This window comes from Salmo salar, chromosome ssa19 (assembly GCF_905237065.1).
Source record: "Salmo salar chromosome ssa19, Ssal_v3.1, whole genome shotgun sequence".
Taxonomy (NCBI): domain Eukaryota; kingdom Metazoa; phylum Chordata; class Actinopteri; order Salmoniformes; family Salmonidae; genus Salmo; species Salmo salar.
This window is the reverse complement of record NC_059460.1, coordinates 47,992,652-48,006,089: the sequence shown is the minus strand read 5'-3', so window position 1 is coordinate 48,006,089 and position 13,438 is coordinate 47,992,652. Positions and strand designations below refer to the sequence as shown.

Genomic DNA, 13,438 nt, shown 5'->3' with positions numbered 1-13,438 from the left:
ACTGCTGCTACATCTACCCATAACCACCTCATACAGTAAGTCATCTAACACACTGCTGCTACATCTACCCATAACCACCTCATACAGTAAGTCATCTAACACACTGCTGCTACATCTACCCATAACCACCTCATACAGTAAGTCATCTAACACACTGCTGCTACATCTACCCATAACCACCTCATACAGTAAGTCATCTAACACACTGCTGCTACATCTACCCATAACCACCTCATACAGTAAGTCATCTAACACACTGCTGCTACATCTACCCATAACCACCTCATACAGTAAGTCATCTAACACACTGCTGCTACATCTACCCATAACCACCTCATACAGTAAGTCATCTAACACTGCTGCTACATCTACCCATAACCACCTCATACAGTAAGTCATCTAACACTGCTGCTACATCTACCCATAACCACCTCATACAGTAAGTCATCTAACACACTGCTGCTACATCTACCCATAACCACCTCATACAGTAAGTCATCTAACACACTGCTGCTACATCTACCCATAACCACCTCATACAGTAAGTCATCTAACACACTGCTGCTACATCTACCCATAACCACCTCATACAGTAAGTCATCTAACACTGCTGCTACATCTACCCATAACCACCTCATACAGTAAGTCATCTAACACTGCTGCTACATCTACCCATAACCACCTCATACAGTAAGTCATCTAACACTGCTGCTACATCTACCCATAACCACCTCATACAGTAAGTCATCTAACACTGCTGCTACATCTACCCATAACCATCTCATACAGTAAGTCATCTAACACACTGCTGCTACATCTACCCATAACCACCTCATACAGTAAGTCATCTAACACTGCTGCTACATCTACCCATAACCACCTCATACAGTAAGTCATCTAACACTGCTGCTACATCTACCCATAACCACCTCATACAGTAAGTCATCTAACACTGCTGCTACATCTACCCATAACCACCTCATACAGTAAGTCATCTAACACACTGCTGCTACATCTACCCATAACCACCTCATACAGTAAGTCATCTAACACTGCTGCTACATCTACCCATAACCACCTCATACAGTAAGTCATCTAACACACTGCTGCTACATCTACCCATAACCACCTCATACAGTAAGTCATCTAACACAGTGTTTCACTCTCAAACTGCTTTCAACTCATACTGCAGGTATTTACAGTTTTATTAGCAGTTACTATTAGTTGGTAACGGTTAGTTTCAGAGCTTTCAGATAAATTCTGTATTAGAGGTTCACCAATTCAAAACAACTACACAGCATGCCACAGGCACCAGTAGATGAAGCAATGTTCATATCTTTTCTCTGTCTGAAACATTCTCCGTATTCTTGACTGAATGACATAGTACAGCTGCTTTGTCTGTCACTGGCGCTGTTTGGTGATTGGTCAGTAGTAGAGCTGCTGTGTGGTGATTGGTCTAGATATGTTGCGGCTGTCGGAGGGGCAAGTCGGGCGACCACTCAGAATCCGGACCGCCCAGAGGAGCACCCTGACCAGCGTCTTGCAGTTCCTGGGTAACACACGCAATGCCTAAACAATGGAGCAAATACGTGTTTGTATGACATAAGAGTAGTCTCCAAGGAATGACATTCTCTTATGACAACAAATAGAAAAAAACGGAGTAATATGGGTGGTCAAACATGTGATGCTATGTGTTCCAGAGTCCCGCCCTGCGATACACGCCCCCCGTTCTCACCGAACCCTTGGCCTGCAAGCCCCTCCCCCTCGCCGCCTCCTCTCTTCTCTCCCTCACGGTCCCCATGGCCTTCTGGGTAAACGCAGCTTCCACCACCACACCAGAGCCGAGCCAGAGAAACGCCCAGGTACACACACACACACACACACACACACACACTTGCACACACACCTACAATCACACACACTCCAACTAATCTCTATCATATTGTCTCCTGTGTCCTTCTGTAGAAAACCCAGGCCAGACAACGGTACCAGTGGTGAGTAACAGTTTCTCTTTTACTAAACACAGGACTTTAAATATGTGCTGTTCCTGCCTGACTACATTGCAGACGCATGATAGATCTCAAATAGCCTGGATAGGTGTTTAACATGTCAGCTGACCACATCACATGATATACCAATCTGCCCGTAGACCAACCATAGACTTCAAATACACACATTTAAGGTTGACTCTACAATATTACATCATTAAGCATAGCAGTTTTTTTTATTGGATAATCATGAGGTGCTCGTATTTGATTGTCTCGTTCTGGAGTAATTGTTTGTGATTGGCTCTTCCCAGCAGAATGGCCGTAGCAGTGGAGGCGGGGGGACCAGGGGCAGTGCTAGGGGCGGAGTCATGATTAGGAAGAGACGCCCAAACTTGATCGATGCCCCCGATGACAGCTTCTTCTTTGTCTCCCGGGAGACCAGGTAGGGGTGGCCTTTGATTGGTCAACTGGCCTGATGATGCGTGAGGCCGTCTTGCGTGTGATTGGAGAGTGACGGCTTATTATGCCTGTGACTGACAGCTGACTGGGCTGAAGCAGCTGTGTCCTAACAAGCTTCGACAACCCTGACTCACCAAGCACAGAAATAGAATTCCAGAGATCAGCGTGTAGACATTTAATTAATAAGCAGATCACTGCTGTGGGTTGAGATTCATCAGGAGTTGAGTGGGAAAACTGGGCCAATTAGTCTTTAGATATAGTTTTGCTATGCAACAACTTGCGAGGGTTAGTTGAACATATTTTATAGGGGACTAACAAGGAGACAACTGCAGGGTTGTAAACAGGATTGAGACTGAGGCCATTGCCAAGCTGATGAATGGGACTCCACAGGTAACCAAATATTCTCATCTCATACAAAACACACTCACATGATGTAATGACTCTTAATGTGCACAACACCTGGGTCTCTATTCAATAAGTGTCTCAGAGTAGAAGTGCTGATCTGGGATCAGTTCCATAAAATCTTGCACTATCACTCCTACTCTGAGACTCTTTTGGGAATACAGACTCTGACCCCTGACCTCTTGTGCCCTGTTGCATCGTGGGTCGGTGTGTGTTTCCCTTCCTGTCAGTGACTGGCTGCTTGTCTCATTTCAGTGCTGCAGCCGTTACACAACTGCTCACGGTAAGCCCCCCACCCCGCACACACACACACACACACACACACACACACACACACACACACACGTGACCTGGGTTACCTGTGGAGTCTGTTTTCTCACTTGTGCAGCGTTCAGTCCAGTCAACTTGATAATACACTCACACACAAACATACACACACTCACTGTGTCCATGAACCATTGTCACCCGCATCACCCCCCGGCTTCAGACCAACTGTCTGAGATTGACCAGGTTACAGTGGAAATATCATTACTGCATTACTGGAGCATCCACTTACATCACCCGTGTATGTGTGTGTGTGTCAGGAGACTTCATCTTCCCAGAATCACAGGAATAGAATATGCTAATGAGTCTCATCTGTTTGGCTGACTGACACTAACAACAGATGATGTAGATGCTCTATTCTTTATTAGAACCAATCAGAGCTCAGCTAGAGGTCAGGCTGGTGGTGTGTGACCATAGCTGTGGGAAGTAGGGGTGCACCCCCTGAAAAATAAAAAAATACATACAAATAATAATAAATACAAATTTTCCCCAACTAAATATTTTCAGAAAATGAGTGCAATGAGCCTTTAATAGTGCTGTATTAGCAGACCTACAGTGCCTGTCGTGCGGGCCAAAAAATCTACAAATATTCAAACGCAGCACCCCAAAACTACTTCCCACGGCTATGTGTGTTTGTTTCTAAGCAGGTAGAGATTAGTCTCCATTAATAATGTTCCGACATACACGCCTGCACAGGTAGAAGCATAGGTTGGGCTAGGAGGAAATGGGCTGGTAAAATCCATCCAGAGCCTTGTGCGTTAGTGCCCTGGCGTAAACTTCCCCACCGGATGCAAAATTGGTAGCTAGCTAGATGGAGCTCACGGATAATATTTTCAATGAGTGTATTTCTCAAGTGAGTAGTTTGCACCATGACACCTAACGTTAGTGTTACAAGCTTACAACCACTATAATTAGCCTAGCTATCTGCGTCGGCCTCGGGTCCGCCTCTGTCATGTTACCGAGATCATTTTTGAGCACAATTCCCACTCACATTTTACACCCGCCCCAAAAAATTCTCCCTTTTCAAAGTCACCGAGAAAATCCACCATGTTCCACAGACCTAGTGCTGTTGCCCTAGGTCTGGGACTTCCGAGACTATGAAATAATATATTCAGCAAAAGGTACTTTCACACTCATACATTTTCCATGACTCTGTGACTGGTCCTGCCTCACTAGATGGAGTGATCAATATTACAGATTATATCACGCAGAAAAGCTCTATTACAGTCATCACTCTTTATAATAAACACTCAGTCATTCACAGGACAGCCCTCAGGACCCATCTCTCTCTCCATCTCCCTCTCTCTTTCTTTTCTTGATGCGGTAAAACACAATGGCCTAAACAACACAATACGCACGTACACACCACATGAGGCTGCTGAGGGCAGGATGGCTCATAGTAACGGCTGGAACGGAGTGAATGGAATGGCATCAAACACAATGAAACCATGTGATGTATTTGATACCATTCCACTGATTCCGCTCTAGCCATTACCACGAGCCCATCCTCCCCAATTTAAGTGCCACCAACCTTCTGTGGTACACTCTCACACACAGTGTCTATATTAGCCTGCACTAATTCAATCCCAGCGTTGTACTGGAGGTAATTGATGTGTTTATCTGTTCAGAGAAATGATAAACAACCCTGAGCGAGAGAGAGAGAGAGAGAGAGAGAGAGAGAGAGAGAGATGCTGCTGTAGTAATCGACTCCCTCGGACAACAGCCCTTTACTTAATTTCTCTCTCTGTCTATCCCAATGTTTTAACAGTGTTCTAATGTTCTGTTGAGTTCCCCTCTGATGTCATGTCCTGTCCACCTGATGTCGTGTCCTGTCTCTCCAGGAGGGTCAGGCGGCTGCTGTCTCGGTCCCAGCTGAGGCGCGCCTGTCGACAGCCCTGTGAGCAGATCACCCTGCGCAGGGCATCCCAGGCACCACCACAGGGGCTGCTCCTCGCCCCTCCACACCCCCACCCCAGCCTCCGGATGAGGGGACCCATTGTCATCCACGACTGACCCCTGACCTCTGACCCTATCTCCCTCCCATGCCTGTCCCCTGCCTAGGCTCAGCTCGACATGCAAGACCCTAATCCTAGTTTCACCCAGCCCCGCCCTCCCCAATGCCCCCCTTTAAATAAAAAAAAACCTCTGGACTCTTCGGAATCTGACCCTTCACCTCGGCAGGAAGTGATGTGCTTCGTTGCCGTGGAGACAGACATAAAGGGGTTCCCACCTGTACAGATCCAACTCCCCTGGGACAGAAAACCAGTGAGTGTGTGAACTTGATTGTTTTTTTCTTCTTCAGTACCTACTGCATGTCAGTGACTGGTAGTTGTGAGCTCTCCTCAGTTTGTCAGGGAGATCTAACCTGATATCAACTAACCAGATCGGCTGGATTTAAAGGGATGGTTTGATCACAAACTAGATGGTTAAAGGGATTGGATCAGTAACTAGATAACTGCATCATTATGTATCTTACAGTTCCACAACACTGCTAACTTCTGAGTCAACAACATAGAAATACGCTCCTCTGCATCTGAGCCATTGTATATTACTATACCGATTGCAACTCTGTACAGTCTAGCCATTCTATTTTATGCTCTACCTAGCACTGCTATAGGCAGAACACTTCCTCTCTCCTCAATGGAACCTGGGACTGTCATGACAGATCTAATCTGATTTGGTATCCTATTCCCTGTGTAGGGCACAACTTTTGGCCAGAGCCATCTAGTGCCCAAGGGATTAAGGGGCTATTTAGGACGTCCCCTGCAGTAGCATGCCACTGAGGTCAAGCCTCCTGATTTGCTTATGTTGGTGTTCATGAATGTCACGTGTTGAAATATGAAATATGCTGATTAAAAACAACACAGTTTCCTCTACTTGTCTCCTTTATGTCTTCTCTCCGTATCTCCTTGTGTCCTTTCCTTCAGAGGGCCTGAAGCTTAAATTAATTCAACACTCCAAGTCCCAGGGCCAGGGATCAGTACGTGTGTGTGTGTTGTGTGTGTGTGTGACTGTTTGTTATGATGGATGGGGGCTGGGTTTTCAGGTTTGGGTATTTGATATCGGAATGACGTTGTAAATATCCCACGGAAAGACAATAATAAACACTACCAGAGAAGACTGCTCAGAGCACCAATCACACGCTGACGATTACAGCACACCGTCTGTGTGTGTTTGCGATTTGAATGCACTACAAGTATAGGTGTGTGTCTGTGTGTATGAGAAAGATAGAACTGTTATTTCTGTGCGTTACGCTTGGGTGAGACCATAACATAAAACAAATACACCACCTCCCTTTCCCACTCCCCTCCCATTGGTTTATGTGTTATTTCATGGAGGGTGATTTCTCATATGCCTCCCAGCCTTCAACACAGATTTAATGGCAGACTGTTCCAGTCTCATTATCACACATAAAGAAACTCCATACCGACAGCCAGTGAATGATACGACACAATACAGGACACAGACCGTGGGCATACAATACCAGACCTATTGTTAGAGGCATTTCAATAAGAACCCCTCAACCACAGACGAATAGGGGAAATGGGGTATGAGAATCATATTTGCCTCAGCATACTGGTAAATGAACAGTAGCCTAATACACAAAATGCACCCTGTCTCTACAGTGTGCTTAGTGGGTGGTAGGGCTGATCCATCAAGCCTCACGGTGGCGCACCATCGGTCCCTGTTATTACAGAGGACATTAGGTATTTAGAAAGAAAGAGCAAACATATTATTAGAAAATCGTTTTTAGCTTTTAATCCCCATTAACCTCTTTTATTTTCTGAACCAGCATTCTCTATTCTGTATACTCATCTTGGTAACGTTTTTCTCTCCCTTACTGCTCCCCTCTGCAGTAAGTTCACTACATACGTTCCAGTCAGTCATACATATCGATACAATCAGCTGCAAGCTACCGAGTTGTTAGAAGTAGAAAAAAAGGTAGAAAAGGAAAATGACAGAAAACGTCGACATTTCTCCTAGGCTAGGCTATAGATAGTGGGCGGATCTAACGTCCGATATCAGCTGCTTAGGCTACGTTTCCCCCCAAGAACAGATGTGACATTCTTAAAAGTGTGTTTCTGTTAGTTAGCGTGCGGTACATATACAACAGTATTCAGTAGAACTATGCCGAGGTTGTGAGTTCGATCCTCACCTGGAGCCGAGCGTTTTTATCGGTGCTCGGTTACCGAACCGCAGAGAAGAAGTTGTTAAAAGATGAAAAAGACTTAAAGTACACTCTACAATGGTGTATCGTTGAATGTATCATCTGCTCTTTTGCACACCAGTATTTCTACTTGCACATCCTCATCTGCACATCTATCACTCCAGTGTTAATTGCTAAATTGTAATTATTTCGCCACTATGGCCTATTTATTGCCTAACCTCCTTACTTCATTTGCACACACTGTATAAAGATTTGTCTATTGTATTATTGACTGTACGTTTGTTTATGTGTAACTCTGTGTTGTTGTTTTTGTCACACTGCTTTGCTTTATCTTGGCCAGGTCGCAGCTGTAAATGAGAACTTGTTCTCAACTGGCCTACCTGGTTAAATAAATGAGTAAAACGTAAAACATGATGCTGCGGGGTTAGGAGTACCTGCAACTGAAATGTCCCGTACTGAAAACGAGTGTAGTACGTTGCAAATACTGGAGTTTCAAAACTGCTATCTTTATTTTTAAAGGTTAATTCAATTGTAAGTGCTCATCTCATCTGTAGAATACACAACTGCTGCTCTGTCATATCAATACTGACTGATCTATTGTTTGTAAATACTAATTTTACAACCCAAACGGGATGAAGGCTGAAGTTTTGATCTGTCCGTGTTCAAATCACAGACATTAATACTAAATACCTCTTCAATTGCTCAACAGCACACCCTACTTGTAAACAGGAGAGAAAACGCTGAACATTTTCTGATTACATTAGGATTGTTGCAACTGAGATTTATAGATGGTCTCTCTACCGGTTGGAAATATATTACTTTAAAGGTAAAAATGAAACATTGATTTACTGCTGTAGAAGTTACATTTACATTGTGAATATATCGTTCTGCCGTAATGCAAGTATAACTTGCCTCGTTAAATGAAGATTAAACGCAAACCTAGTATGATCTGTCCTTCTCCACCAGAGGGCAGCACATCTCAGCACCCCCCCCCCTCCACATCCAGTATTCCCAAACCTTTGTCCCAGTGCCACAGTATAGGCAAAGTTATTCATAACCCCTTTCATCTGTTGTATAGGCCTACATATCTTCTCCCAGTATTCTCCAGTATTAACTTCTCATGGTTACAGATTCTTAAACCCGAGTTAGGGCCATTACAAAATATGTATATTCAGATGATTCAGGAAGTGAATAAAAATGTAATTAATGACTTGAAAACTGACCAGTATTTTCTATAAATATATTTCAATTCGTGATTGATGAGTCAGACTTTTGTGTTTCCATGGCTGAGGCCGGCGCCCCCCAAAATAGTATTGTGGCCAGTTGGGGGCAAGCCTCAAGGTAAAGTTAACATAACATTGTTAAGGGGGAGAGCCACCAAGTAGGATTTATTAAATATGTGTGTTCTTTCTATTAACAATGTTTCATTGTGCATTCAAATGTTTGTGTGTGTGTGTGTGTATTTTTATATATATATATATATATATATATATATATATATATATATATATATAGCTCTGTATGCTGTGTAAACTGGGAATGAACACGCAGAAGATTGTAATAATGAAGTGACCTAGATGTCTCTGATCTCTGAACTGAAAATGAGAGTGTAAATCTGTGTCCCTTACCTCTCCTTCCTCCTCCTCCCTCTATCCTTTCTTTCATCCGGCCCTGGACACAATCAGTGTGTCTTTATCAGTGTGTGTGTGTGTGTGTGTACCCTGAGCCATGAAAACATAATGGATTAGTGCTCAGATTTCAGGGTGTTTGCGTGTGTGTGTGACACTGGTTCTCTCCCTGGCAGATTAGACAGTACAGTTTTTAATTTAGGATTCTGAGCCGCTGCTCTAAGACTCTAAATCCCCTATAGGGTCCAGCGCAACACAGCCTCTGCCTGACCCCTTGTTTCTCTCATACATACAGTACCAGTCAAAAGTTAGGACACACTTACTCATTCAAGTGTTTTTCTTTATTTGTACTATTTTCTACAGTGTAGAATAATAGTGAAGACATCAAAACTATGAAATAACACATATGGAATAATTTAGTAACCCAAAAAGTGTTAACAAATCAAAATACATTTTATATTTGACTTTCTTCCAAGTAGCCACCTTTTGCCTTGATGACAGCTTTGCACACTCTTGGCATGTCTTCACTATTATTCAACAATGTAGAAAATAGTAAAAATAAAGAAATAACCTTGAATGAGTAGGTGTTCTAAAACTTTTTCCTGGTACTGTACTTACATACATAAATACATACAGTGCCATCGGAAAGTATTCATACCCCTTGACTTTTTCCACATTTTGTTATGTTACAGCCTTATTCTAAAATGGATTAAATAAAACCTTTTCCTCAACAATCTACACACAATACCTCATAATGACAAAGCAAAAACAGGTTTTTAGAAATGTTTAGAAATGTATTAAAAATAAAAAAACTGAAATACCTTATTTTCACAAGAATTCAGACCCTTTGCTATGAGATTCGAAATTGAGCTCAGGTGCATCTTGTTTCCATTGATCATCTTGAGATGTTTCTAAAACTTGATTGGTGTCCACTTGTGCTAAATTCAATTGATTGAACATGATTTGGAAAGGCACACAACTGTATATATAAGGTCCCACAGTTGACAGTGCATATCAGAGCAAAAACATAGCCATGAGGTTAAAGGAATTGTCCGTAAAGCTCCGAGACAGGATTGTGTCGAGGCACAGATCTGGGGAAGGGTACCAAAACATTTCTGCAGCATTGAAAGTCCCTAAGAACACACTGGCCTCCATCAGTCTTAAATGGAATAAGTTTGGAACCACCAAGACTCTCCCTAGAGCTGGCTGCCCTGCCAAACTAAACAATCAGGGGAGAAGGGTCTTGGTCAAGGAGGTGACCATGAACTCGATGGTCACTCTAACAGAGCTCTAGAGTTCCTCTGTGGAGATGGAAGAACCTTCCAGAAGGACAACCATCTCTGCAGCTCTCCACCAATCAGGCCTTTATGGTAGAGTAGCCAGATGGAAGCCACTCCTCAGTAAAAGGCAAACGACAGCCCGTTTGGAGTCTGCCAAAAGGCACCTAAAGACTCTCAGACCATGAGAAACAAGATTCTCTGGTCTGTTGAATCTAAGATTGATCTCATGGCCCTCTATGCCAAGCGTCTTGTCTGGAGGAAACCTGACTCCATCTCTACGGTGAAGCATGGTGGCGGCAGCATCATGCTGTGGGGATGTTTTTCAGCGGCAGGGACTGGGAGACTAGTCAGTGTCGAGAAAAAGACGAACGGATCAAATTACAGAGAGATCCTTGATGAAATCCTGCTCCAGAGTGCTCAGGACCTCAGAGTAGGGAGAAGGTTCACCTTCCAACAAGACAACGACCCGAAGCACACAGCCAAGACAACACAGGAGTGGCTTCTGGCCAAGTCTCTGAATGCCCTTGAGTGGCCCAACCAGAGCCCGGACTTGAACCTGATTGAACATCTCTGGAGAGATCTGAAAATAGCTGTGCAGCAACGCTCCCCATCCAACCTGACAGAGCTTGAGAGGATCTGCAGAATGGGAGAAACTCCCCAAATACAGTTTTGCCAAGCTTGTAGCATCATCCCCAAGAAGACTCGAGGATGTAATTGCTGCCAAAGTGGTTCAACAAAGTCCTTTGTATAAGGTCTGAATACTTATTTAAAAGTGATATTTCAGTTTTTGCTTTGTCATTATGGGGTATTGTGTGTAGATTGATGATGGGAAAAATAATTTAATCCAATTTAGAATAAGGATGTAACGTTACAAAATGAGTCTGAATACTTTATGAATGCACTGTACAGACATACACACACACACACCCCTAACCCCACAGCAGACCCGGAGCTTGTGTGCGTGTGTGTTTGTCTGTGTCTGTTTGGGGGATAAACTGAGATTGATCATCCTGAGATCAGAGAAGAATGATCGAATTCTACCAATGATAATCCTACATTTCAGCAAATGAAATACCCACTCCACACTGGCCTGTGGGTGTGTGTCACAACGCTTGTTGGCCTCGGCAAAAGCTGCAGTGGTATCTGATGAGATGTTCATAATAAGACTGATATTAATCCTGCTGGGAAACACCAAGAAACACTACATGACAACAAGCTCCCCTGAGTCTTACACGGAGGGGTAATCTCTGATATTAATCCTAAAGACCTCAGACTGTCTATCTGCACTGCCTATCATACAGCTGCACCATCGAGAACATCCTGGTTGCATCCTGGTATGGCAACTGCTCGGCGTCTGACCGTAAGGCGCTACAGAGGGTAATGCGTACATCACTGGTGCCAAGCTTCCTGCCATCCAGGACCTATACAATAAGTGGTGTCAGAGGAAAGCCCATCAAATTGTCAGAGACTCCAGTCACCCAAGTCACAGACTGTTTTCTCTGCTACCGCATGACAAGCGGTACCGGAGCGCCAAGCGCCAAAAGGCTCCTTAATAGCTTCTACCCCCAAGCCATAAGACTGCTGAACAATTAATCAAATGGCCACCGGACTACTACATTGACCCCCCCCTCCATTTGTTTTGTACACTGCTGCTACTCGCTGTTTATTGTCTGTGCATAGTCACTTCACCCCTACCTACATGTACAAATTACCTCAACTAACCTGTACCCCCACACACTGACTCTGTACCGATACCCTCTGTATATAGCCTCTTTATTGTTATGTTATTGTGTTACTTTTTATTTTTTACTTTAGTTTATTTGGTAAATATTTTCTTAACTCATCTTGAACTGCACTGTTGGATAAGGGCTTGTAAGTAAGCATTTCATGGTAAGGTAAACACTTGTTGTATTCGGCGCATGTGACAAATAAAGTTTGATTTGATTTAATTTGTGCGTGTGGGTTGGTTCTTCTGTCCTTGTGGGGACCTAAAATCCCCAAAAGTCCCCACAAGGATAGTAAGACAAGGAAAATTCTGCCTTGTGGGGACATTTCCCATGTCCCCATGAAGATAAAGACTATTTTAAGCTTAAGGGTTAGGTTTAGGCTACACAGCAAATGCTCCTGTGTTAAAAAAACAAAATTAACACAGAGTATTAAATCAACACTGAAAGTGTTGTCTGTGGACGCATATAGACATCGGAACAGTGTTAAATGAACACACTGCTTAGAGTAAGGCCTTATTTAAATATTTCCCAGAGTGCCTTGCCTTTCGAGTAAATTGCAGAGTTACCACCCATGACTTTATTTGTTAGGGATGGACAGAGGAGGCTGGCGAGAGAAAATATAGGAGTTGGTTTTATATGTTTGATACCATTCCATATATTCCATTCCAGACTTTACAATGACCCCTCCTCCTATAGCTCATCCCACCAGCCTCCACTGGTGACAGAGACATGGTCATTGCGTTCATCCATTTTCAGTCCTATGAAGTTCATCAAGTGAGATCCTAAGCAAACATCTCAGCATAAAAAATATATATTTAACATAGTACCATAAGTATTTCATAAGGCCTAGTTTTACCCTAATACAGGGGCCTGAAACTCATACACATCACGTTGAACCAAAACCACGGCCATCATTGTCATATTTCCCAGCATGCTCTACTGCAGGTGGATTTTTTGACATGTTTGTTTTAATATCTGTTTGTGCATTGATTGACAGATTAATCTTATGCTACACAAAGATAAATAACATACATTTGTATAAACTAATCCAATCAGTTAGTTTGAATTTTTGCACCAGTTACTGAATAATGGTTCCAGTTTAAACGCATTCAATAGTCTCCTCAGCATAATGTGATTTACAGGTAGGGCTGCAAAATTCTGATACCTTTCCCGAAATTAGGGGTAGGCCGTCATTGTAAATAAGAATTTGTTCTTCAAATCAAATCAAATTTTATTTGTCACATGGACCAAATACAACAGGTGCTTACAGTACCATAAGTACCATAAGTCAGTGAACTGACTTGCCTAGTTAAATAAATGTAAAAGAAACAAGTTTTAAATTAGGCTGTAACGTAACAAATTGTGGAAAAAGGGAAGCGATTTGAATACTTTCCGAATGCACTGTAACTGCCTCAATTTTGCTGGACCCCAGGAAGATGGGGACCCCAGCTAATGGATATCC

General features: G+C 43.1%; 1 protein-coding gene across 3 annotated transcripts; it reads left to right on the top strand.

Annotated features, from left to right (window-relative positions):
- Positions 1-1,090: 1,090 nt before the first annotated feature.
- On the top strand, positions 1,091-6,049 carry LOC106578935 (metastasis-associated protein MTA1). 3 transcript variants are annotated; one of them, XM_014158218.2, is made up of 6 exons: positions 1,091-1,553; positions 1,701-1,862; positions 1,966-1,994; positions 2,300-2,430; positions 3,105-3,132; positions 5,015-6,049. In XM_014158218.2, the coding sequence occupies exons 1-6, from the start codon at positions 1,463-1,465 to the stop codon at positions 5,072-5,074; spliced, it is 501 nt and encodes a 166-aa protein (XP_014013693.1). In that variant the 5' UTR covers positions 1,091-1,462; the 3' UTR covers positions 5,075-6,049. The 3 variants fall into 3 exon arrangements, with proteins under 3 accessions (XP_014013693.1, XP_014013692.1, XP_014013691.1); XM_014158217.2 differs by lacking the exon at positions 3,105-3,132 and having other exon boundaries at positions 2,303-2,430; XM_014158216.2 differs by lacking the exon at positions 3,105-3,132.
- The last annotated feature ends 7,389 nt before the right edge of the window (positions 6,050-13,438 follow it).